The following is a 27,918-nucleotide window of genomic DNA, read 5'->3' as shown; positions in this document are numbered from 1 at the left end:
GCGCTGCTTGATAGAGCTCATGGAAGAGAAGACTCAAGGCTTGGAGATGCAGGTGGAAAGCATGGCTGAGTTTTGAAAGAGTTTTGAGTAACGATGGAGCAAAGGCAAGAGGAAAAGTAAAGACTAGCAGATGCAAACTGGACTGAAGAACTCAGAGGGGAGACTACTGGGTGAGGAAATTGGACAGTGGAAGCATGTGGCTACAAGAACCAGACAGAGGAAAAGGTTAGTGAAGGAGCAAAAGAGCTCAGGAACAGATTTGCTGAGTTGGATAATGAAGGAGCAGCACAGCAGGTTGCAACTGAAGGAAGGAGGGCAAGGAAAAAGAGTAGAACAGCTAGTCCTGTGAGAAGAAGGGAAGAGCCAAACTTAATGATCGAGGGGAGGGAGGGGAGCATGTTTTCAGTTTTCATGTACCTCTTTCTACAATTATGAATTTCTTGCATATTTGGCCAAGTACTACAGAAAAAGTCTTTGAACAGCTTTTGGAATTGTAGCAACAAGGCATCAATGGTTGAGCCTCTTTTCCGAATCTTTGCTTGAGCTGTCAACTACATTTTGTATGTTACGATTCCATAGGTCAAGGTAACAAAGGGAAAAATGTTGCTTGATGTTTGAATCCTTTGCTCTGATTGCCTGGATGTATTGAGTGGAGATACCCAGAGTTCAGAGCCGCAGGACGATACAGGATGACTTGCAGAAGATTACAAGGGAGAATAAAAGACAAGAAGACTTGCAGACACAAAGAACAGGAGGAAGGCCAGCAAATCATACCATCACTATGTCAGGGATTGGCAACCTCTGGCACATGGCCTATCAGGGAAATGTGCTGGTGGGCCAGGACGTTTTGTTTACCTGCAGTGTCCGCAGGTTCGGCCAATCGCAGCTCTCACTGGTCATGGTTCGCCATTCCAGGCCAATGGGGGCTGCAAGAAGCGGCACATCCCTGAGCCCGCGCCGAATGGAGAACCATGGCCAATGGGAGCTGCGACTGGCCGAACCAGCAGACGCTGCAGGTAAACAAACTGTCCCGGCCTGCGAGCGGATTTTCCTGAAGGGCCGCATGCCAAAGGCTGCCAATCCCCGGTGTATGTGATTGCGGACTCCCTACTAAGAACAGACAGGCTTGTCACCAGAGCTGATCCAAAGAACAAAAGGGTACGCTGTCTACCAGGAGCTTAGATTCCGGATATGGACCTGAGGACGAAGAGAAGCCTAACAGGAATAGGAAAGAATCCACTGATTACCCTTCATGTGAGACTATGCCAGGCTGGGGAAGACGCTTAAGGAAATGGAGGCTCACATAATCTTCAGTGAGATTCTGCCTGTCCCTAGAGGAGGAAAACGAAGGTGAGACAAGATTATGATGATCAACAGATGGCTCGGGCAGTTATGCTCTAAGGAGGGCTTTTGGATGTTTGACCACCAGGAGGCATTCATGGATAGAGGACGGTACTCGTGGGATGGACTCCATATAAGTAGGGAGGGAAATGGACTTCTGGGATGGAGGTTGGCACAATTCATGCAAAGAGCTTTACACTAGGAACTCAGAGGAGACTGTTGGGAGAGGCTCATGTAATCTCCACACCCAATTTTAACACTGAACGGGAGGAAAATCAAGTAAGAATGGATGCAGCAATGGAGAAAGGAACAGCAGTGGGTATGAAAATGGACATTAAGAAGAAGGATAGTGCTGATACCAGTCAGATAGGCAATACTGGCAGTAGAATGACTGCACCCAGTTGGGTGAGGAACATGAGAGAAGCCAAGCAGAAACAGTTAAGATATTTGTACACCAGTGAAAAGAGCCTGGGTAATAAAATGGAGGAACTAGAACTACTCCTGCAAGAAGTGAAACCATATATTACAGAGACAACAAAAATATGGTGGAATAGTAGTCATGACTGGAGTGCAGGTATTGAAGGGTATGTGCTGTTCAGGAATGACAGAAATAAAGGCAAAGGTGCTGGAGCAGCATTGTATATTAACAATGAGGTTGACAATAAAGAAATCAGAAGTGGTGGAATGGATAATGGAGTCTGTTTCGGCCAAAATCACTTTGGGGAAGAAAGCTACTAAAGGTTCCCCTGATACAGGAGTGTTACAGACCAGCAGGATCTGATTTGGATAAGGACAGAGACACCTCCAACATTCTGAATGAAATAAATACTACTGGGAATTATGTGATTATGGGACACTTTAACTTCTTAGATATAGACTGGACAAGTGCTTCTAATAATAGCAAGGCCCAGATTTTCCTGGAAGTGATAGTTAACAGATTTCTTCCACAAACTAGTGCTGAAGCAACAAGAGGTGATGCCTTTTTAGATGTGGTATTGGTGAGTAGAGGACAACCTTGGTTTGAGTGATCATGAGTTAATTCAGTTTAAACAATACGCAAGGATAAACAAAAATAGATCTGCAGCAAGGCTCCTTGATTTCAAAAGAGCTAACTTGAAAAAATTAAGGAAATGTTTAGGAAAGTAGACTGAAGAACTCAAGGATCTGAACGTGAAGGAGGCTTAGCATTACTGTAAGTCAAAGATGCAGAAGGTACGTGAAGCCTTCATGCCAAGCAAGAGGAAAAAAATTAACAGGGAAGGGTTGCAGACCAAGCTGGATGAGCAAGCATCTCAAACAGGTGAAAGCAAAGAGCCTACAAGGACTGGAAAATGGGAGGGATCAGCAAAGAAAGCTATTTCTTGGAGGTCTGAAAATGTAGGGATAAAGTGAGAATTGCCAAAAGCCAAGCAAAGTGCGTTCTGGCAAAGGGAATTAAAACCAATTGCAAAAAGTTCTATTGCCATATAACTACGAAGAAATCAAGGAAAGAAGAAGTGGGACCACTAACCACTGAGGATGGCCCAACATCTAAACCAATACTTTGCCTTAGTTTTTAATGAGGCTAATGAAGAGTTTAGGATTAGTGGCATTGCAGCTAATGGCAACAAGGATATGGAGTTAGAAATTACCACAGTTTAATGGGTCTAAATCAGGGGGCACAGATAATCTCCGTTCTAGAATATTAAAGGAACTGGCACATGAAATTGTAAACATAATAGCAAAGATTTTTCATGAATCTGTAAACTCAGGGATCATAACTTATGACTGGAGAATTACTAGTACAGTTCCTATTTTTAAGAAAGGAAAAAAAAAGGTTATATAGAAAATTACAGGCCTGTTACTTTGACCTCAATTGTATGCAAGGTCTTGGAACAAATTTTTAAAGAGAAAGTAAGTATTTAAGGACACAGAGGTGAAAGGTAATTCGGATAAAATATAACATGGTTTTACAAAAGGTAGATCATGCCAGACCAACCTGATCTCCTTCTTTAAGAAGATAACTGATTTTTTAGACAAAAGAAATACAGTAGAGCTAATCTACCTGGATTTCAGTATGGCATCTGATACAGTTCCACATGGGAAATTATAAAATTGGAGAAGATGGGGATTTCTATGAGCAGAGAGTCCGATCAAATTCACAGCCATGAAAAAACACATCACAGACCGTGAAATCTGGTCTTTTGTGTGCTTTTACCCTATACTATAGAGATTTTACAGGCGAGACAAGCGTTTCTCAAATTGGGGGTCCTGACCCAATAGGGAGTTGAAGGTGGTCACAAGGTTATTTTAAGAGAGAGAGAGTCACGCTACTGCCACTCTTACTTCTGCACTGCCATCAGAGCTTGAGGGGGAAGGGAGGCTGGAGAGCAGCAGTTATTGGCCAGACGCCCAGCTCTGAAGGCACCGCCCCAACAGCAGCAGCACAGAAGTAAGGGTGACAATACCATACCATGCCACACTTACTTCTGCACTGCCGCCTTCAGAGTTGGGTGGCCAGAAAGTGGTAGCTGCTAACTGAGGGCACAGCTCTGCAGGCAGCAGTGCCATCCTTATATCTGTGCTGCTGCTGGTGGCAGCTCTGCCTTCAGAGCTGGGCTTCCAGCTAGCAGGTGCCACACTCCAGCTGCCCTGCTCTGAAGGCAGTGCTGCGAGCAGCGGCTGCGCAGAAGTAAGTATTGCTGTACTGCAAATTCTCCTCCTCTTCCCCTCCCCCCCCACACAATCCTTTTTAGGTCAGGACCACCACAATTACACCATTATGGAATTTCAGACTTAAATAGCTGAAATAATGAAAATTTACGATTTTTAAAATCCTATGACCGTGAAAGCAGCAAAGAGTCCTGTGGCACCTTATAGACTAACAGATGTTTTGGAGCATGAGCTTTCGTGGGTGAATACCAACTTCGTCAGATGCATGTAGTGGAAATTTCCAGGGGCAGGTATATATATATGCAGGCAAGCTAGAAATAATGAGGTAGTTCAATCAGGGAGGATGAGGCCCTGTTCTAGCAGTTGAGGTGTGAAAACCAAGGGAGGAGAAACTGGTTCTGTAATTGGCAAGCCATTCACAGTCTTTGTTTAATCCTGAGCTGATGGTGTCAAATTTGCAGATGAACTGAAGCTCAGCAGTTTCTCTTTGAAGTCTGGTCCTGAAGTTTTTTTGCTGCAGCATGGCCACCTTAAGATTTGCTATAGTGTGGCCAGGGAGGTTGAAGTGTTCTCCTACAGGTTTTTGTATATTGCCATTCCTAATATCTGATTTGTGTCCGTTTATCCTTTTCCGTAGCGACTGTCCTAAGAAACTGCAACATCTACTCAGGACACTCCCTGCGCTAACACCAGAACAAATCAACATACCCTCAGAGCCCCGACCAGGGTTATTCTATCTACTATCCAAGATACACAAACCCAGAAATCCTGGACGCCCCATCATCTCAGGCATTGGCACTCTCACTGAAGGACTGTCTGGATATGTGGACTCTCTACTCAGACCTTTTGCAACCAGCACTCCCAGCTATCTTCGTGACACCACTGATTTCCTGAGGAAACTACAATGCATTGGTGACCTCCCAGAAAACACCCCCTAGCCACTATGGATGTAGAGGCTCTCTACACAAACATCCCACACATAGGTGGAATACAAGCTGTCAGGAACCGTATTCCTGATGATGCTACAGCACAACTGGCTGCTGAGCTCTGTGCCTTTATCCTCACGCACAACTATTTCAAATTTAATGACAATATATATCTCCAGATCAGTGGTACCACTATGGGCACCCACATGACCCCACAATATGCCAATATTTTTATGGCCGACCTGGAACAACGCTTCCTCAGCTCTCGTCCACTCACGCCCCTTCTCTACCTACGCTACATTGATGACATCTTCATCACCTGGACCCACTGGAAGGAGACTCTGGAAAAATTCCACCACGATTTCAACAGCTGCCACCCCACCATCAACCTCAGCCTGGACCAATCTACACAGGAGGTCCACTTCCTAGACACCACGGTGCAAATAAGTGATGGTCACATTAACACCACCCTATACCGAAAACCTACCGACCGCTATGCCTACCTTCATGCCTCCAGCTTCCATCCTGGGCACATCACACGATCCATTGTCTACAGCCAAGCACTGAGGTACAACTGCATTTGCTCTAACCCCTCAGACAGAGACCAACACCTATAAAATCTCCACCAAGCATTCTCAAAATTACAATACCCGCACGAGGAAATAAGGAAACAGATCAACAGAGCCAGACGTGTACCCAGAAGCCTCCTACTGCAAGACAAACCCAAGAAAGAAACCAAAAGGACTCCACTGGCCATCACATACAGTCCCCAGATAAAACCTCTCCAACGCATCAGTGATCTACAACCCATCCTGGACAATGATCCCACACTTTCACAGGCCTTGGGTGGCAGGTCAGTCCTCGCCCACAGGCAACCTGCCAACCTGAAACATATTCTCACCAGTAACTGCACACCGCACCATAGGAACTCTAGCTCAGGAACCAATCCATGCAACAAACCTCGATGCCAACTCTGCCCACATATCTACACCAGCGACACCATCACAGGACCTAACCAGATCAGCCACACCATCAGCGGTTCATTCACCTGCACGTCCACCAATGTAATATATGCCATCATATGCCAGCAGTGCGCCTCTGCTATGTACATCGGCCAAACTGGACAGTCGCTACGGAAAAGGATAAAACAGACACAAATCAGATATTAGGAATGGCAATATACAAAAACCTGTAGGAGAACACTTCAACCTCCCAGGCCACACTATAGCAGACCTTAAAGTGGCCATCCTGCAGCAAAAAAACTTCAGGACCAGACTTCAAAGAGAAACTGCTGAGCTTCAGTTCATCTGCAAATTTGACACCATCAGCTCAGGATTAAACAAAGACTGTGAATGGCTTGCCAATTACACCCAGTTTCTCCTCCCTTGGTTTTCACACCTCAATTGCTAGAACAGGGCCTCATCCTCCCTGATTGAACTACCTCATTATTTCTAGCTTGCCTGCATATATATATATATACCTGCCCCTGGAAATTTCCACTACATGCATCTGACGAAGTGGGTATTCACCCACGAAAGCTCATGCTCCAAAACATCTGTTAGTCTATAAGGTGCCACAGGACTCTTTGCTGCTTTTACAGATCCAGACTAACATGGCTACCCCTCTGATACTATGACTGTGAAATTAACCAAAATGGACCGTGAATTTGGTAGGGTCATAACTATGAGAACTGAAAAGTGGGTAAGGAAATGGTTAAAGGGGCAACTACAAAGAGTCATACAGAAAAATGAACTGTCAGGCTGGAGGGAGGTTACTGGTGGAGTTCCTCAGAGATCAGTCTTGGGACCAATCTTATTTAGCATTTTTATTACTGATCTTCGCACAAAAAGTGAGTGTGCAAATAAAATTTGTGGATGAGACAAAACTGGGAGGTATAGCCAATGAAGAGGAGGACTGGAATATCTTACAAGGAGATCTGGATGATCTTGTAAACTGGCATAATAGAAATGGGATGAAGTTTAATAATGCAAAGTGCATTTATGGACTAACAGGAATTTTTGCTATAAGCTAGGAACTTATCAGTTGGAAGTAAGAGAGGAGGAGGTATATTGGTTCATCACAGGATGACTATAAACCGTCAAAGTGACAAGGCTATGAAAAAGGCTAATATGGTCTGAGGATGCGTCTGGTGAGGTATTTCCAGTAGAGACAGGGAAGTGTTAGTACCGTTACACAAGGCACTGATGAGACCTCATCTGGAATACTGTGTGCAGCTATGATCTCCCATGTTTAAGAAAGATGAATTCAAACTGGAACAGGCACAGAGAAGGACTACTAGGATGATCCAAGGAATGGAAAACCTACCTTACAAAAGGAGACTCAAAGAGCTTGGCTTGTTTAGCCCAACCAAAAAAAGGCTATGGGTAGATATGATTGCTCTCTATAAATACATCAGAGGGATAAATACCAGGGAGGGAGAGGAGTTATTTCAGTTAGATGACAATGTGGACACAAGAACTAACTTCTATAAACTGGCCTTCAACAAGTTTAGGCTTGAAATTAGACAAGCCATCAGAGGAATGAAGTTCTGGAGCAGTGGGGGCAAAAAACTTAACTGGCTTCAAGACTCAGCTTGATAAATTTATGGAGGGGAATGACGAGATTGTCTACAGTGGCATGTGGTCCACTGCTGACTGTCAGTAACAAAAATCCCGAACTGCTGGAGACGGAATATCAGATGTGAAGGGCTCTGAGTTACTTCAGAGAATTCTTTCCCAGATATGTGTCTGGCAGGTCTTGCTCACATGCTCAGATTCTAACTGACAGCTATATTTGGGGTCAGGAAGAAATTTTCCCCAAGGTCAGATTAGAAGAGACCCTGGTGTTTTTTTGCCTTCCTCTGCAGCACGGGGCACAGATCAAACTTGAAGGTTTAAACTAGTGTAAATGGTGAATTCTCTGTAACTTGGAGTCTTTAAACCATGATTTGAGGACTTCAGTAACTCAGCCTGAGGTTAGGAGTTCATTTCAGAAGTGAGTGAGGTTCTGTGGCCTGCAATGTGCAGGTCATCAGACTAGGTGATCATAACATTGAAGTTTATGAGTCAACATGGTTAAATTATTACCAAAAGTTAGCAAGTCCATCTCCATGTAAGATGGCCCATGGTACACACCTTTTGGAATGGGGTTTTAAAGATGACTTGTCAACTAACACAGCTAGCCTTGTATTCCTGCTATTTTTTTTCCCAAATCAGAAGTATTTTAATAAGAGTGGGAGTCAGCAGTGTGCTTACGCTGCCAAACACACAATGCAAATATGATCCCCAAAATGATGTAATCTTAGTGATCAAAGAGCCTACTTGGAAGCAATAATTGAAGGCTTATTGTTTATTGTACAGTAAGTACAATATGCCCTCATATTGTATACTGAAGAGGAAGACGTAGTCCCTGCCCCAAAGATTTTACCTTCTAACTCATACAGCATACTGACAAAAGAATGAGTAAACGGAAGTCTGGTTTAAGGAGAGACTTTAACGGAGGCTAAAAGGTTGGCACATAAGCAGTACAAAGGATGAAAACTTGGACAAATTAAAAAAACTGAAATGAGTGGATAAGACTGTCTCAGAGTTGCCCTCTGCAGTCATGTCCTAAGAAAGAACAGAATGAAGGTTATTGGCATGTCTTATAACGGCCCTGCCATAATCAAAAAAAGTTTGTGTTCCTTTTAAATTTAAACTTAATGACTTTCTTGTATTTCCAAACTGTTTTAATTACTACAACCTTACCTCAATTTACCCTAAAATTAGTGATGTATGCTCTCAATCTTATCTCAAGTTTAATTTTTGGGGGAAGGTAAAGGGACATATATTTCACACTCCCAAATATGTACTCAGTTCCAGTATATCTATTATAATAAAAAACTTCAGTGTCCTTATTTACATTGTTGGTGGAAATTTAAGCTGTACCCAGGATATATATTATCCTGATATCGTACAATACCGCTGTTTTTTGTTAAATTTCATAAATTATTTTCTTCACGCAATTGAATTAACTGCACTTAACGAAGGCTCATAAAAAAGATAAATAGCAGTTAATCCTAAATTAAGCTGAGTACACGAACATTAATAAGCAAAGCAAATCATTGAAGTTTTATAGTCACAGCAAAGACTTCTTACCCTTTTGAAGAAATACATCCAGCTGATCAACACATAATGCTTTCAGCTCTTTCTCACTTTTATCCTTCTTTACCAGAGCAAGAACGTATTTAGCTAGGGCTGATGGATCTGCATCACATCTGTAAATAATTGATAAAAATACAGAATTCAGTAATGAAAAGCTCAAGACTGCCTGAATCTGGCACAATACACACGTCTAGGGCTCAATTCTCCTGCTGTTAAAGTCAATTAAACTTCCAATCAATTTCAATAGGAAATGATAAGATTGGGCCACCAAAAAACCCCAAAGTCATGTTAAAATATCTAACCTTTTGGATATTAGCAATTCATCTTCATCTACCTATGTTACACAAGAAGATAATGTCATTTAACCTCCTTCACAGAAAAATGAAGTGAATGTATATTACATCTCTGCCACGCTTGTACTGATGCACAGTAGATAACACATTAACCACCATGTTGTAGTTCATCTCAAAACATAAGATTACAGCAGGGGATAATAATTTACACCTGGTTAGTGTAATCTTTTCTGAAGTATGCTGATATGAACAATAGCTGCTATTTCTACCTGCTCTACAAAACATAGACTGCCCCTCAGCATTGACCACAAACATTATTTTCGACCTGTTGCCATCTAGACATCAGTGTTGAAGCGTTACTAAAGTGAAAAACTTATGCATAATTAGGAAGGCAACATGAATTGTAATGACAAGTAAAGGTTAATTTTGGGGTGAAATATGGATGCTATTGAAGTTATAGGAAATTTTGCCATTGACGTCAATAGTGACAGGATTTCACTCTTGATATCTAGTATCCTCTTCTTGATCCCTATACCAGAGAGAACACCTCCTACCCAACTGAGACCTTGCGTCAGTTAAGTAGTGGCACTGTGAAAAAAGTTCTATTCACTCCTCTTCAAATGTAAGGAAGACAGAAATGTTGTCTTGAGTAGCACGTGTAAAGCAGGAGAGATTCTCTGTATTCTAACATCCTTGAGTTTCATCACATTGCCAAAGGAGGATTTCCTAGAGCAGAGATTCTCAAACTGTAGACCACAAAGCTTTTGGTAGCAATGTGCAGAGTTAGTCAGTTAACATTGTATCAGATCTTTGTTTCCAGCTGCTAAATGGCCTTAAAAGAAACTAAAAACACAATAAACTTCCCTACTTTTTCATGTAGGAATTCCTGGAGTTGCCACACGGAAAATCAAATAGTGAATGGGAAGAGAGATGATCTGCATAATCACAAATGGGTAGAATGGGGCACCACAAGATGGTATTAAAATTATCTACATTATAAATAAATTTGAGAACCCCTACTCTATATTTACTAGCACTTTAACTAGTCTTATTTTGTCATGTATTTGGTAACATTGAGTTGGCTAAAAATCTCTTTTCAAAACCCCTGGAAACAGCTTTCATACATCATTACTACATAAAGGCAAGTGCACCAACACATGGGAGAAATGAGGTGTTGAAGTTTGTTCAAGTGTGTTCAAGTTTCAATGAAAGCTCAAAATGCCGCGTGGTGGCGGGAGGGGAGGAGATTTCAAGGAAAAGCATTGAAGCACTGAGGCAAAAATAATCAAAAACATTAATGCAAAGGCTACAAAGGATAAAAGCTCAGGCCTTCAAGCAAAGCACTCAAAGGCCAGGTCTATACTAAATATGTTAGATTGACACAGCTACGTTGAAAGATTCATACCCCGAGCAATGTTGGTAAGCCGACCTAAACTCCAAGGTAGATCAGCAGTAGCAACGATCCCTCAGTTTGAGGATGATCTCTACCACAGATTTACATATGGGTCCTGAGACGACTCAGGAGTCCAATCCTGGAAAAAACAGATCCGCCCACCGTAGGTACAGACATTTCCTGGTCCGCCAGCTGCCTGCTGGGAGAAAGTTGTTTCTTTTTCCTTCCTTCTCTCTTTTCAGCTTCGAGGGCAGGACACTTCTCCTCACAGCGGGCCATTGCCTCATGGGAGGATGTGGTGCCAGTGTGGTTGGTTGCTGGCTTGCTCCTCCCAGCTTGTGATATCTGATCACAATGTCCAGCCCAGACAAGTCTCTACATCAGGTGGATTTTATATACATATTTTAAAGACTCGGGGGGGGGGGGGGGGGAGCTAATCTGTTTCCAAGAAGGAAGTTAGAGAAAAATAAATTGTATTACAAATGTATTTCAGCTGTTTCTTTGAGATGTTCTAGCGCCCCCATGTTTTAGAGCAAGGATTTGAAATTTGGCAAGAGGGATGACCTGTGGAAGAAGAGATGTCAATATGGTTCCACATGATGAAATCTGTGTTCTGTTTTTTAATTTTTTAAAAAACCAAGGAAATAAATAAAGCTTAAGCTAAAATGATGCTATAGTTGCATGATCAAGCACTCAAAAATTGGGAAATGCAAAAATTAAAGATGCTCCTGCAAATTTAATTCAGTACTCTCAATGCATATGCATAACGATGCAGTCTTTATTTACATTATCACATACTATTTGTCCTACAAAACTCGTCTTCATTCAATGGATAGACAGTGATTAAGAAGAGATACTCTTGTGTTAAACATCTGGCTTGGCATTTGGGAGAGTTTAATCGTTTTCCAGGCCTGTCCATAGACTTTCTATATGATGTTGGGTAAAGCTATCATAATGCATATGTAAAATGGGGCTGAATTAAGACTCTAAGATATGTAGATTCTTACACCACACATCACTGTAGGATATGAGCATTGTCTAGTATTGTATTAAGTGAGTTGACCAACATCTGTGATTTATTGTTTGCTCTCTCATCCTTTCACCAAGGGGAAACACGTATACAGTAAAGCAGTGGTTTTCAACCTCTTTTCATTTGCAGACACCTAAAAAGTTTCTAACAGCGGTGCAAACACCTCTGGAAATCAGACACAGTCTGCAAACCCCGATGGGTCCACAGACTGAAAACCACTGTTCTATGGTAATGACCAACTTTCACAGACTCCTTAGTCATCATCTACAGACTCCCAGGGGTCTGCAGACCACAGGTTGAAAACCACTGCAGTGGAGCACTGTATTTTGTTGCTGTTGGATTTTTGGGTTTGTTTGTTTTTTTGTTTACATATGAGAAAAAACATTTCTCTTTACTCATATTTTAGAAGGCAAGGTCAAAAAAAATGTGCCTTGCACTTGCAGTGGATAATGGAGAGATTTGTAGTGGTCCTTAGTTACTGGGGGAGTTTGTTTCACTGTTTCACGCTTCCCCACAAGAAAATTCTTTCTCCCACACAGAATAAGCTTACCCTCATTGTGCCAGAAGAGGAAGATGTCAACTCCAGTCTTCATCCTGAGGCATCAGGCAAACTTTTAGATATGCTGGGCCCGGGGCACTGAGTGCCTTCAAAATAAGGACCAAGTCCTTGAACTTGACTCAGTATTATATAGGAAGCCAGTGTAGGGAGCGGAGGACAGGTCTGATGTGTTCACAGTAACCTGTGTTGCTCAAAAGACATGCTTCAGTGTTATATGCTAGTTGGAGCTTCCTAAGGGCTGAAGGCTTCATGCCTAGGTACACTGTATTGCTGTAGTCCAGCCCTCAGGCAACAAAGGAATGAAAAACTGAGACCAGATCATGGTCTCCCAGGACGGGACAGTCTCCTGAAAAGCCAAAGATGGCAGAAAGTATTACTGAAGGATATTAATACTTAAGAACGTGTGTCAGCGAGAAATCAGATCATTCCCAAACTACAGACTGAATTGACTAATTGTGGCTATGTACCTTCAGCCAAAGGAAACTGCATAGTAGCTGCAAATTTCAACCCTGTGCACCAGCATCACTTCTATCTTGCTTCAATTCAGCTTCAACCAGCTCTTCTTCATTCATAAGCAGATCTGATCCAAGCATTGGGCCAGCTTGGTTGTAGTGGCATGGTGTACCCCCTGACAAGCCCCCCTCCCACTGCACCACCCCGATGAGCAACCCACACCCAGATCCCCACCCTACTGAGGCCCAAACAGCTGCACCTGGATCCCAACCCTAGTGAGCTCCGCCCCCCCGCCATCTGGACCCCCCACTGAACTCCCCACATCCAGACCCCCCTGCTGAGCTCTATCCCCACCCACACTCAGACCCCCTCGCTGAGCTCTAACAACCTTCACGTGGACCCCCCCCGCAGAGTTCCATTACCGTTGCACCCAGAACCTCCCCAACAAGCCCCTGTGCATCTAGATCCCCCCGTGCCCAAATCTCCCACTGAACTGCCTACACCCAGACTGCCCCACACAGAACCCTCTCAACCCACATCTGGATTCTCCCCACATTTGGATCCTGCTTTGCTGCGCCTGCTTGCACAAACCTGGCATGGAGAGGCAGGGCTCTCAGGAGTAACGGTGAGAAATAAGTAGAGCTGTATCTCATTTGCACATTGCTGACACTTGAGTCCACATCACCTGACCAATTCACCTAGTGGCTGCATCCATATGTAGAACAGGGCCAAAGGGAGAACTGATCTTTGTGGGCCTACACAAATGAGGAGTCTAGTGGTAGAGATGTGGTTTCCCTAAGCAATCTTAATTCTAGTACTTCCTACCTTTGGAGTGCTTGACTTTGCAAGATTAATATTTTAATGCTCCTTAATGCAATTTTAATTATAATGTCACTTCACATATAAGCAAGATTCTTGTCCTTCCCTCTTCAAAAGGTGTATAGCACTTACTCCTAAGAGAAATAACTGTCTAGCAATTATATGGAACACACCACAATATATTTTTTTAAAAACAGTACCTATCCTCACTAGTCTTAATAAAGTTACAACAATTTTTACATAGAATTAGAGAAGATGAAATAGCTTTAATGTTTATATTTTTAGTTTTACAAGACAGACATTTTTCCAAAAATGGCATATAAATTGAGTGACTTAGCAATTAAAATTTGAAGAGCAACTAGCAAAAGACACAAAAAACAACAGCACAGAAAGCTTGCCAAACAATCAGTGGGGCCACTGAACAACTGAGTTGCTAAAGGACCTATCATAGCATTCCTTCTCAGATCTGAACCTTAGAGTTCAGAAAATGAGATACTAGCACCTGAATCCTCTAAGCTTAATTACCAGCTTAGATCTGATAGCACTGCCACCACCCAAAAATATAGTGTTTTGGGCCACTCTGACCTACCCAACCTTCCTTGGGGACCCCAAGAACCCAGATCCCTTCGGTTCTTAGAACAAGGAGAAATAAACCATTCCCCCCACCTTTCCCCCTCTCAGAATTTCCCTCCCTGGGCTATCCTGAGAGATACTGATCTAACCTCTAAATTACCATACAGAGAAGCACCTCCCTTCCCTTCCACAAAGAGGCAAACAGATTCAAGCAAAACAAAGAGAGATTCTATCTCTCCCCCTCCCATCTCCCCCCCCACCCGTCCTAGTGAGTTATCCCAATCCCCTGGAATAACACAAGGGAAACAAGGAAGAAAAAAATCAATCAGGTTCTCTAAAATAAAAAAGAAATATTTTAATAAAAGGAAGGAAAAAGTAAAGAATTATCTTTGTAACTTCAAGATGTAAATCTTACAGGGTCCTATAGCTTTCAGACACCAGAAAGAGATTTTCCCACCAGTACCAATCAAATCAGAATATTCCCAGCAACTACACATATAAAAGTTAACCAGCCAGATCCACAATTGCAAATAGAGTAAAAACAATCAAAAAGCCTAAACCGCCTGTTTTTACTTACTATATGAAAAGAAACTTAGAGAGCCTGTAGTAAGGTCTGGTCTCTCTCAGACCCTCTGAGAGAAGAACACACAACACACAAAGAACACACACAAAAGTTTCCCTCCGCCCAAATTTAAAAGTGTCGTCTTCTGATTGGTCTTCTGGTCAGGTGTCCAGTTCCCTGCTTATAACCCTTTACAGGTACAAGAGACATTAACCCTTAACAATCTGCTTATGACAGGACCACTCAAGGAAAACAAGAACACTGTGGAGAAGTTAATTAATTCTTTGGATCCTCACATCCACTGTAGAGGATGTGAGGGAGATTCCCAGACCCGAGCCATTCTTTTTAGGAGATAGAGCTGAGGAACTGTCCCAGACTGAGGTGTCAATAGAGGTGGTTCTGGAACAAACTGATAAATTAATCAGTAATAAGTCACCCAGACCAGATGTTATTCACCTAAAAGTTCTGAAGGAACTCAAATATGAAATTGCAAAACTACTGACAGTGGTATGTAACCTGTTCTTTAAAACAGCCTCTGTACCAGATGACTGGTGGATACTCAATGTAACACTGATTTTTTTAAAAAGTCTCCAGAGGCGATCCTGGTAAGTACAAGCTGGTATGCCTAACTTCTGCACCAGGCAACAAGTTGAAACAATAGTAAAGAGGAGAATTATCAGAGTAGGTTGTGAAAGAATCAACACAGCTTTTGTAAAGGGAAATCATGCCTCACTAATCTATTACAATCCTCTGAAGGTGTCAACAAGCATATGGACAAGGGTGACCCAGTCAACATAGGGTACTTGGGCTTCCAGAAAACCTTAGACAATCATGGTGTGAAGAAAGTGAATAGGAACGTGCTATTTACCTCTTCACAAAACACACAAAAAACAGGTCTCCAATGAAATTAATAGGCAACAGGTTTAAAACAAACATAAGGAAGTACTTCTTCACACAACATACAGTCAGCCTATGGAACTAATAGCCAGGGAATGCTGTGAAGGCCAAAAATATAACTGGGTTTGAAAAAGAGTTAGATAAGTTCATAGAAGATGGGTCCATCAATGGCTATTAGTCAAGATGGTCAGGGACGCAACCCCATAGTCTGGATGTCCCTTCTTGAATGCCAGAAGCTGGGACTGGATGCAAGAGGTGGCTCACTCAATAACTGCCATTCTGTTCATTCCCTCTGAACCATCTGGTACCGGACACTGCTGGAAGATAGGATATTAGGCTACCTGTCTGACCCAGTATGGCAATTCTTACATACTTTTTTTAAAATACAAGAATATGTTTTAGGATGCAAAACAACCTATGAGAAATAGTATATGATCACATAATTAGAATGTACAGAATGTAATGCACTGTACATACATGAGGAGCGTTACGACTACAGTCCCAATTAACTGTTATATTGCTGACTTCAGTGTTTCACTACGCAACTAACTTTTTTATTAGTTTTGTTTATTAAATTTTCTTGGTTTTATTTAAATAAATAAAATACACATGCACCAAAAGAAGAAGCTTAAAGGGGAATACAGCAAAACTAGAAACTCAGTGTTTTTTAAGTACATCAGAAGCAGGAAGCCTGCTAAATAACCAGCGGGGCCCCGGGACAATCGAGATACAAAAGGAGCACTTAAAGACGATAAAGTCATTGCAGAGAAGCTAAATGAATTCTTTGCTTCAGTCTTCAAGGCTGAGAATGTTACGGAGATTCCCAAACCCGAGCCATCCTTTGTAGGAGACAAACCTGAGGAATTGTCACAGTTTGAAGTGTCACTAGAGGAGGTTTTAGAATTAATTGATAAACTTAACAGTAACAAGTCACCGGGATCAGATGGCATTCACCCAAGAGTTTTGAAAGAAAACACAAATGTGAAACTGTGGAACTATTAACTATGGTTTGTACTCTGTCATTTAAATCAGATTCTGCACCCAATGACTGGAAGATAGCTAATGTAACGCCAATATTTAAAAAGGGCTCTAGAGGTGATCCCAGCAGTTACAGACCAGTAAGTCTAATGTCAGCACCGAGCAAATCAGTTGAAACAATAGTAAAGAATAAAATTGTCAGACACACAGAAAAACGTAACCTGTTGGGCAAAAGTCAACATGATTTCTGCAAAGGGAAATCATGTCTTACTAATCCGTTAAGAGTTTTTTGAAAGGGTCAACAAACATGGGGACAAGGGGTATCCAGTGGACATAGTGTACTTAGATTTCCAGAAAGCCTTTGACAAGATCTCTCACCAAAGGCTCTTATGTAACTTGTCATGAGATAAGAGGGAAGATCCTTTCATGGATTGAGAACTGGTTAAAAGACAGGGAACAAAGGGTAGGAATAAATGGTAAATTTTCAGAGTGGAGAGGGGCAACAGGTGGTGTTCCCCAAGGGTCAGTCCTAGGACCAAACCTATTCAACTTACTCATAGATGATCTGGAAAAAGGGGTAAACAGTAAGGTGGCAAAGTTTGCAGATGATACTAAACTGTTCAAGATAGTTAAGATCAAAGCAGACTGTGAAGAACTTCAAAAAGATTGCACAAAACTAAGAGATTGGGCAACAGAATGGCAAATGAAATTTAATGTGGATAAATGTAAAGCAATGCACAGTGGAAAAATAACCCCAAGTATAAATATAATATGATGGGGGCTAATTTAGCTACAACTACTAAGGAAAGAGATCTTGGAGTCATTGTGGATAGTTCTCTGAAGACGTCCACGCAGTGTGCAGCGGCAGTCAAAAAAAGCAAAACAGGAGGTGAGAAATTATTAAAAAGGGATAGAGAATAAGATGGAGAATATTTTATTGCCCGTATATAAATCCATGGTACGCTCATATCTTGAATAGTGCGTACAGATGTGGTCTCATCTCAAAAAAGATATACTGGCATTAGAAAAGGTTCAGAAAAGGGCAACTAAAATGATTAGGGGTTTGGAATGGGTTCCATATGAGGAGAGATTAAAGAAGCTAGGATTTTTCTGCTTGGAAAAGAGGAGACTAAGGGGGGATATGATAGAGGTATATAAAATCACGAGTGGTGTGGAGAAAGTGAATAAGGAAAAGTTATTTACTTGTTCCCATAATATAAGAACCAGGGGCCATGAAATGAAATCCACGGGCAGCAGGTTTAAAACAAATAAAAGGAAGTTCAGCGCACAGACAACCTTTGGAACTCCTTGCCTGTAGAGGTTACGAAGGCTAGGACCATAACAGGATTTAAAAGAGAAATAAATTCATGGAGGTTAAGTCCATTAATGGCTGTTAGCCAAGATGGGCTAGGAATTCCATTCCTCTGTTTGTCAGAGGGTGGATATGGTTGGCAGGAGAAAGATCACTTGATCATTACCTGTTAAGTTCACTTCCTTTGGGACACCTGGTATTGGTCACTGTCGGTAGACTGGATACTGGGATGGATGGAACTTTGGTTTGGCCCAGTATGGCCATTCTTATGTTCAGTCTAATAGGCTTAAAAGCTCTGCTGTCTCTGACTTCCTGCAAATTTTATCGTAAGTCTTGAGATTTTTTTTCTTAAAGCTCCAACTTCTGGAGCAAAGACATAATGTGAGCACCTCAGCTTCAATTTTTTTTTTTTAAAGTAACTTTCTAGCTCTCATAGTGGCAGTGAAAAGCTGAAAAATGTGTCTCAAGTGTACCCTAAAGACTCAGAAACCAAAGGTAAATAAAAAGCCCAAGGTTTAAAAATATTTTAATTTAGTCACGATTTTTGGGGACGAGACGCACTGTTTTTGAATACTTGGTTTTGGCAGTACTGTTCAAGACATGAAATAGCCAGCAGGTAATCCGTTACAGGTGCCCTGGACCTCGCTTCCTGTTTCAGGTGCGGGTCCACCCTGTCAGACAACCAGCCAACCTTCCTAGCGGAGAGAAAGCTTACTCCAGCAAGCAAGTTCTTTTGCCAGAACATATACCAGCTCAGCAAGTGAAATAAATTATACCAGTGAAAGCACTTTTATGTTAGTATTACCGCATCTACACTAAGGGTTTTTACCTGTATAGAAATGTCGCCAAACCACCACCACCCCTAACCAACACTGCTATACTGGCAAAAGTTTCAGGAATCACCCAGGCCTAATTTTTTTTTAATTATATTTCTAGCCCTTATGGGTACAAAGCTAAGTTACTATGAAAATCTGAACCAAGCATAAACCATGCAGTAATCTCTCCCCAAGTCTGCAGACAGCATGGAGCAATAGCTCTAAAAGATGTAACTGTTCCATTGATTTCACTGGACTGTTAACTCTGAAACCTAAAAAAAAGACTATTTCATGTCAGCACTTAACTATTTCACTGCTAATCAATTCAGAAGCATCCAAGTAACATGTTTAACCACAACACCAAAATACTTCCTCTGTCCTTCCAGGTGACAAAAGCCTCACCTGTCCCTTACTCATTTACCAAAATCTCCAGGTTTCCTCTGATAGTTCCTACATTGCAGTTAAACACTACTAGTACAGAACTTGCTGCAGCATACCAACAACTAAAAATTTGGGGAAAATGTGAAATACATTCAGTTACCAAAATACAGGACGCTGGACTGCATTATTCATTTTCATATTACTTTCACTAATACTCAATTTTTAACAAACTGTTATGGAATCCAGACTCTTACCACAAAATTTGGATTCAACATGCCACAGGATTCAAATGATCCTGCCTTAGTTCACCAAAACAAAAATACAGGTTCTCAAATATAAAAATTTCAAGGCCAGAAGGGAGCATTATGATCATCTAGTCCAGTGTTTCCCAAACTTGGGACACCACTTGTGTAAAGCCCCTGGCGGGCTGGGCTGGTTTGTTTACCTGCCCCGTCCGCAGGTCCGGCCGATCGCGGCTCCCACAGGCCGCAGTTCGCTGTCCCAGGCCAATGGGGGTGGCAGGAAGCAGCAGTCAGCACCTCTCGCCGCCCCCATTGGCCTGGGACGGCAAACCGCGGCCAGTGGGAGCCCTGGTACACCGAACCTGCTGACGCGGCATATAAACAAACTGGCCGGGCCCACCAGGGTGCCCTGGCGAGCCGCGTGCCAGAGGTTGCCGACCCCTAAACTAGACCATCGTTTCTCAAATCATAACTGGCAACTGGAGGTGGGAGACCCTGGGTGGAGTTTAACCGTTACCAGAAACCAATAAGCATCAAGCTTATCGGTTAACCGGTTAAACTCTTACAACCCTCTATCAACCCTAAAAAGGTTGAGAAACACTGAACTAAAATAAAACTTTTATAAAGATATCTAATCTTGATTTACCTCAGAAAGGGACCAGCATGTCTGGCATCCTCTGTTGGACTGGATACAGCAAACTGCTAACTTTCAGGAATCTAAGCCCCACAGCAAACTAACTATGAATATGTAGACACCAAGTCCCCATAGGAAGACCACCAGACTGTTGATGCATTCTTAGAGCAAGGAGTGAGGGAAGCAATTCAGGGAATGAGAGAGGACTGGCCAGGACACAGGAAGGGTCAAGAGCAATAAAAGGTTCTGTTATAGAGATTCATTTAATAAATATGGGCATGTTTAGTCTTGAAAAAAGAAAACTGAGGTGAGACTAATAAGAGTCTTCAAATATATTAAGGACTGTTATAAAGAAGACGGCGATCAACTGTTCTCCACATCCACAGATGATAGGACAAGAAGTAATCACTTTAATCTGCAGCAAGAGAGATTTAGGTTAGATATTAGGAAAAACTTTCTAACCACAAAGAGCACTGGAATAGGCTTATAAGGGAGGCTATAGAATTCCATCATTGGAGTTTTTTAAGAACAAGTTGGACACCTGCCAGGGATGTTCTAGGTATACTTGGTCCTGCCTCAATGAAGGTGGCTGGAATAATGACCTCTTGAGGTCCCTTCCAGCCCCACATTTCTATAATTCTGTGAACATGCATCCATTAAAACAGTTGTGCCAAGTCTAGATTATACTATTACAACAAAAGGGGATACAGTTGATGAACGTTTAAGGTTGTTACAGACAATAACTATTCCTGGAGGAATTCACTGCCAAAATATTTTTAAAATTGTGCATAATATTTTAAAATTCTGCATATTTTGTCAAACTAATACAACATAATCACACTAGTTTCAATTATTTTGATAATTTATTTCAAAACAGCTTTCAGCAAGTATCTCTGTAACAATACAGACTACAAAAAGAATTCATACAAATGATTCTTGACAAACAGATTCCTTACTAAGCATATTAATACACAACTCTGAGTAATAATACATTTAAACTACAATACAGAAAAGTATTTACTGCACCACTCGGCAGTGCAAAGGCTTGGGGGAGTCAGGGGTAAAGGAGGAGCTGAGGGAGAGGGAAGTAATTGTTTGGAAGGAGCCTGGGAGTGTACCTGGAAGGTGGTTGAGTGTGGGTCGGAAGTATAGAACAGGTTTGTTTGTTTAGGGTTCTTTTTTTTTGGTGGGGGGAGGGAGGATTGAGCAGGGGTTGTTAGGGAGCTGGAGACCCTCCTCATGCAGATCCTGGCAGACCCCCTAGCCTCTCCCATTCAGTCAGGAACATCTGCTCCTGTCCCTGTGCGTCCCTACACCCCTCCTTCTCCCCTCCCTATGTGTCTTTGCACTCCCATTCAGCCCCTGGCACAAAGCTGTCACCCCACTAGCTCCTCTGCCCCTCTCTGTCCCGTCCCACTAGCCCTTCTGAACCCCAGTCTATGTGACACACACATTCCAGAAGCCCCATGTGTCCCACTCTGTCCATTCCCCTCCACACACACATATCCTCACCTGGTCCTGCAAACAAGGTGCTGTGAGGAAGCAGCATCTGCCCCCTCCCTTTTCATAGCTGCCTGCTCCAACTCTTAGCCTGCTACCCCCTTTCTTCTGGTGCCACAGAAACCCCTCATGGGTGAAAGGTGTAAATTGCAGCACCTCCACAGCAGAATCTATTTTATGCAGGGGAGATGAATTCTGTACTTGCGCAGAATGAACAATGCACTGTTCTAATTCCTTTGTAATTTTATTTCTCAAGCAAATTTTTTCTAACCTGGCAAGGACTGGAGAGAGGCACGGACGCAGACACTGACAATGTACGTATCAAGCTGAAACATTTAAGCTACTATTTAAGTCATTACATGAAGAAAAGCCTGAAACATTTAGGTGGAAAGAATGTTTTCTCAGTTTCCATCTCAGACTGCAGCTGCTACCTGTAAAGGAGAGGGGGAATGGGTCACCATCAGCCTTTATCATCACAGAACTGTCAACACCTCTGAATTCCACGGCCTGTGTGCACTAGAGAGCATCACTTCATTAAATTATTCATACCTAATATAATCTCACATTTGCCCAAAATTTGAATATATGAAGATCAATAGTTTTCATCTGTTGGTCAAAATTTCCATAGTCTCATTTTCCCCTTAACTTCATCTACCTGATTTTGTTCTTGCAGCACTTCGGGAAACCTGTTATTAAGGTGTAGCAGTAGCTGGTACAAAGTTCATTTTTAACAGACGCTCTCAACCTTTATTTTGTTAAGATCTCATGGAAATGGCAAAAACTAAAACCAGAATATAAATTTGGGACACTGTTTGAATTTATGATGTTTTGATCAAAAACAAACTGATACAGCAAGAATAATAGGACTTTGAAAGCCACCTCTTGGGGCAATTTTTCACTGGATTATCTCACTTTTCTTGTACTCTTCTGCAAGAAATCTAATATTCTGGGACCTGCGCATCTGGCAAAACTGTTGCTCCTTGTGCCGACTCCTAGAATTAGTTATACATAAGTAATGTTTGTTTACAAAATATTTTATAACTTTTTAGCCATCATGGAAAACATCTGCAAACTGAACCTAATTTTCTTTTGACAAGACAGCATGAACAGTCATTCACTTAGAAAAGTAGGGGAAGAGACCGACAGATTCCTTCACCAAATACCCCTGAACTCTAGAGGTAACTTTTTAAAAATTCCAATGCAATTCACTATCTTTATTATTGACTAAGGTCAAGAACCTCAACTCAGGAACAAAAGGAACAGCTACTGAACAGTTCCCATTATGTTTTAAATTAGTCTTCTCAGTGTAGGCGCAACGTGCCTCAAGATGGCCCATGATCAGGACTGGTCTGTTGGATGGATCATTAGTTTCCGCGGCCCAGGCCAGGAACTGATGGGTGATTCATACTCCATCAAAGAGGTTACATAAGAACCCAGGCCCCTAACATGAAAAAGCCAATTTTATCCCAGTGCACTAGATTTTCTTTCAAAGTCACTGAAGCAGTTTCAGTTAACCCACCTCTATAACCACTGTAAGTCCTACACTTTCCCAGAGCCCATGATAGAATCTGGAGTTCCTGACCAGCAATATTCTACTGCTAACTGCTAAATATGTGTGCAACACACTGGGAAAGTGTGTCAATCTTCCCACAGTGGCTGGTCTACAAAGTGGCTCACTTGTCAGAGTATGCGTTATGCATACCACTCTGTGCCTAGTCCACTGAGGATGAGACTCCTGCGGTGGCTTTCAGCTTAAGAGTCTGGCTCTAACACAGTGTAAAGATGCATGCTTTTATTTTTGGCGATCATGGTTTCAAGCCCCAGTTTCAGCCAAGATGACCCTTGCAGATGACCCACACTGGTACTTTGGAATGTAAGAGAGGTATGCATCATATTGGAAAAGTGTGAGGGCTGCAGCATATTGGTAGACCTGCTGATGTAATGCAGGACCACCCAACCTGCTACTGCAACCACTTTTCGTTGTATCCAATTTCAAGATATCCATGAGTGTGTTTTGGTATAAGAGCAATGATAGATTCCTTCACAAAGGTTCCCTCCAACTGACAAGATATGTTGTCAATGCTCAAGTGCAGGGCTGTTCTTGTTGCACTCACTTTCAGTAAACTTTTAAATGGGGATAAAGTGTTATAAACAAAGAATTTACTAAATCACTTCACAGGCACTCTCACTCTTGGTGAGAGAATGGGGAAACTAGCAGTAGCAGCAGCAGTTTCTCCCTGATCCCCAAGTAGGTACAGCTCCCTTTTTCCTGATTCTAGAGAGCTGTCCATTGAGGTGCACAAAAGAGATATATAAAACCAGGAATTTAGCCAACAAAAACTATGTTTAATGGAAATTAAGATTGCAGCATGACATACTCCAGTAATGTCTAGTTACCTCAACAGTGTTCATGTACAGTAATTTTCCAACATTACAGGGTATGAGGCCTGGTCTACACTAAAAAGTTAGCTCAACCCTGCTACATCACTCAGCAGCGTGAAAAATCCACACTCCTGAACAATGTAGTTAAGACAATCTAAGGCCCTGTGCCAGCATTAGGTCGACAGACAAATTTCTCTGCCTGTCTGATGACCGCCTCTTGGGCAGGTGGATTACCTACACTGAAGCACTACAGAAGCAAGTATAAACAAGTCCTGAGACAGTCAGATGTGCTGATCTGTTGCTAGTATTGATATAAATTCACTGTTTACATTAGAACAGGGGTAGGCAACCTATGGCACACATGCTGATTTTCAGTGGCTCTCACACTGCCCGCCCAGGTCCTGGCCACCGGTGTGCGGGGGCTCTGCATTTTAATTTAATTTTAAATGAACCTTCTTAAACATTTTTAAAACCTTATTTACAGTACATACAACAAAAGTTTAGTTATATATTATAGGTTTATCGAAAGAGACCTTCTAAAAATGTTACTGGCACGTGAAACCTTAAATTAGAGTGAACAAATGAAGACTCGGCACACCACCTCTGAAAGGTTGCTGACTCGTGTTAGAATGTAAGTTTGATGAAAATGGGGTACATATCGCTTTCTGGTATCTATTAGAGATTGAAATGAAAGCTTTGTGGCATTCTTCAGTCAGTTGATAGTGTTAATTAATAGCATAGTAAGTAATACAAAGGTAGAAAGGATGCACAAGTCTTTCATTTTAAGATTGTCCAATCGTTTAATGTTTTGGGTGGTATCCTGCCACAACTTTAACGGTTACTAAACAGTTGGCTTGCCAATTCTATTAAGGAACAGAGTAGGGCAGACCACAGCACTCACCTAATTTATAAATTTAGAAAAGAGTTAGGACTGAGCAAGAATTTGAGTCCAGTTAATTGAGAAAAGCTAACAGTATAAAATTGGACGAGAGTAAAATGATGGAAAGAAGGAAAGACTGTTTAGAGACTAATAATGGTCAGAGTGCTTTGACAGATTCTTTGCCATGAAATGTAAATAAAAATATTATATATATTAGTCAGAAACGGTGTTTAAACAATTTGTTTTTTATTCTCTCTGTAGTAAGTAGTTACAATACCAAAATTCCATAGCACAGTGAAAGGAACACTTTCCATTTTTATGAGGCTATGCCCTTATGGCATATAAACTCTACTTTAATTCACATTTTGAACCATAAACTTTTTCTATAAATCTGAATTAGCAAACCAAATAAGCCTGCAAAAAGATCCAAAACCAAAAAAAAAAAAAAACTAAATACCTGGGAGTCTTAAACCATGTATGGAGGAAAGTCAATGTGCCAACAGAAGTTTTTAATTAATTTTGATTTACAAGAAGGTAATTAAAACAGGACATATTTATGCTATAAAAATTGCTTAGACGTTTGCTAAACCAGAACTTGGTTCTAGTGGATGTTAAACACTAATGATGAGATCCTCACCCGCACTTCAGTCCCTTCACAAAAAATGAATAGTTTTGAGTGGCAAAAAGGTGCTCTAAAAGCCAGAGATATGGTCAGGGAAGAGACTCTCTAACCACAGGAACTGCAAATGTCTGACCTAAGGTTATCTTCTGAAGGCAGCTTTGCAAGCCCTGTGTAGGAGATATGCCAGGGACCAGGACACAGTATTTCCATTACAGAGAACAGGAGGTGCTGTAGTTCATAAGCAGGTGGAGACAGGTTACATTAATCACAGGGCATGTCTGCACTACAGTTAGCTCCATTTATCTATGTCCAAGTTAATCCCTTCATTAGTCCAGTTTGAGTGAGAGCAGCCACACCAGGAAACAACACGAGCTGCTGTGTCCACACTGGCACAGCACTCATTCATGTGTGGCACTAAGACTTCTAGGAGGATATTCCATGGTACATTTTTTGCACTGTAATAAGCCGAGATGCTCCATGAATTCTTCCCCAGTGACTTGTGGGAGAACTTCTGCCCTTTCTGGGCACAAAGAGGGAATTGCTGGAAGTCCTTTGTATTTGTGGATAAACCAAGCACTATATCCAGATGCACAGACACTCTTTTCTCAACCTGTGCATTATATGATTTTAAAATTAGCTTTAATATTTATTTTATTGGGTCACTTTCACTCGTATGGGCAGTGTTTAAGTGAAGATGTGCTACCCTGATGGACAGCTTCTCCTGTAAATGCAGTTGATCCACCACCATGAGAAGTGGTAGCTATGTTGACGGAAGAAGTGAGTGTGGATTTTTCACACACCTGAGCAGCATAGTTATACCAACATAAGTCTGTAGTGTAGACATGTCCTAAGAGTTCCACCTTCATATTGCCTACAACACAGCACAGGACTATGAGGGATGAGTTTGGTTTTTTTGGGCTGGTATGACTCTAAAAACTTATTTGCACCATCTGAATTCCAGGCAGGTCCACAGTTTTGGCATAACTAGATAGTCCTGTAGGTCTAAGAGAGTGTCTTCATCGCAAAATTAACTTGAATTATAACTTGATTGCCATTAACTTGAATTATAACTTGATTGCCTTTAACTTGAGTCCTTTCCATACACCACCTCTTACTTACCATGTGGTGGTGATTTCAGTTCCGGTTGGAGGGTTTGTCAGTGAGTACAAGCTAAAGCTTGAAGTAGCACAATTCAGCAGCTGCTCCCACGACTACATTTGTGTTGTGGACATAGAGTAGCCCCACTTGAGTGCCACTAGTCCTCAGAGGACTTCCAGCAATTCCTTCTATGTGCATATAGGAAATATAATACAGCGCCTTATAATATAATTATGCACCATTCCTCCAGCAAAGCCTTTTGCCTCCTTTTTAGAAATGTTCACTCATAAAATAACTCAAAGCTAGTTTTTAACCAATCCTAAATTAAAAATTAAGCTTCTTGAAAAACGTAACTCAGAAATAAAAATAACAAATCTTAACCACAGTGATATGTTTCTAATTTTTTTCTATGCTTAAGTTGCTGCCTGTGGTACACAACTACATGTCCTACTAAAGAACTATCCTCCATCTAAAAGCTTTCAGCCCACATCTCTTATACTTAGAATTCGTAAAACCAGCTGCCCATTTGTAAAAGCACAGAGAAGGTGATGAGAGTGTTTTGGGAGGTTTATCCCAGTAATTCCCACAGGCGAGAGATGCGGGTTTACCCAGTTACTCCCACAGGCTGTAACAGAGGAGATGTCAGCCTGGTTACTCACATAGGCTCTGAGGAGAAAGGCAGAGTATTACCCCGGGGGGTACCCCGGTTACTCATACAGGCTCTAGACAGGGAGCGGGGTCCCGGGTGGGGAGAGGGGAGAGAAGAGGGTTACCTCAGTTACCCACACGGACTCTACTGGGGGGAGCGGTGTCACCCCGGTTACTCACATGGGCTCCAAGGTTTTGCTGAGCCAGGATTTCAGCGCCTCGAAGTTTTCTATGATCATTTTCGCCACCATCCAGAGCGGCCCGGGCCCCGCGCCTCCCTGGCAGCAGCAGCGGCGGTTCCGCCCCGCCCGCAGGCCGGGTCCCGGCTCCTCCGCGCCCGTTGCCCGAGCTGCCTGCCCGGCTCTGTCTAGATCCCCGGGGACGGGACAGGGGCCCGACGCCGCGGAGGGCTCGGAACCCGACGGCCGCGCTCTGCGGACCCCCGCTCTCGCCGCAGCCTCCCCGGGGAGCCCGGCGCAACAGCCCCGAAGATCCCGACCACACGGGGAAAATCCCGGACAAACGAAGGACCCGAGCGCAGATCGTGAATCTCAAACGCGCGGCCCCCGCCCCTCCCCCGTAGCCGCAACACGAACAGGTAAGATGGCGGCCCTGAAATGTCGCGAGAATATAAAAACCTCGCGAGGAAGGAGAGGGAGCTGGGATTGCAGAGGGGCGGGGTGAGAGTGAGGGAGACAAGTGGAGCGAGAGCGGCTGCCGGGGGGCTGAATTTCATTGGTGTTATGCGCTGCCGCTGGGGTCTCGCTGCCCAGCCCCAGATGCTGC

General features: G+C 42.4%; 1 protein-coding gene across 2 annotated transcripts in view; it reads right to left on the bottom strand.

Annotated features, from left to right (window-relative positions):
* Positions 1 to 27,712, bottom strand: part of RBM26 (RNA binding motif protein 26) — a 99,583-nt gene extending 71,871 nt beyond the window's left edge. Inside the window, exons 1-2 of one of the 2 annotated variants that reach the window (XM_050947842.1) lie at positions 27,313 to 27,712; positions 9,056 to 9,174 (exon numbers count right to left, since the gene is read on the bottom strand). In XM_050947842.1, the coding sequence (XP_050803799.1) occupies positions 9,056 to 9,174; positions 27,313 to 27,383 (190 nt within the window). In that variant the 5' untranslated portion in view covers positions 27,384 to 27,712. The remainder of the gene's footprint in view (positions 1 to 9,055; positions 9,175 to 27,312) is intronic. The other variant, XM_050947832.1, reaches the window with a different exon arrangement.
* Between the last annotated feature and the right edge of the window lie 206 nt (positions 27,713 to 27,918).

Source organism: Gopherus flavomarginatus, chromosome 1 (assembly GCF_025201925.1).
Source record: "Gopherus flavomarginatus isolate rGopFla2 chromosome 1, rGopFla2.mat.asm, whole genome shotgun sequence".
Lineage (NCBI taxonomy): Eukaryota > Metazoa > Chordata > Testudines > Testudinidae > Gopherus > Gopherus flavomarginatus.
The sequence above is the reverse complement of the archived record's forward strand: the minus strand, read 5'-3'. Positions and strand labels throughout refer to the sequence as shown.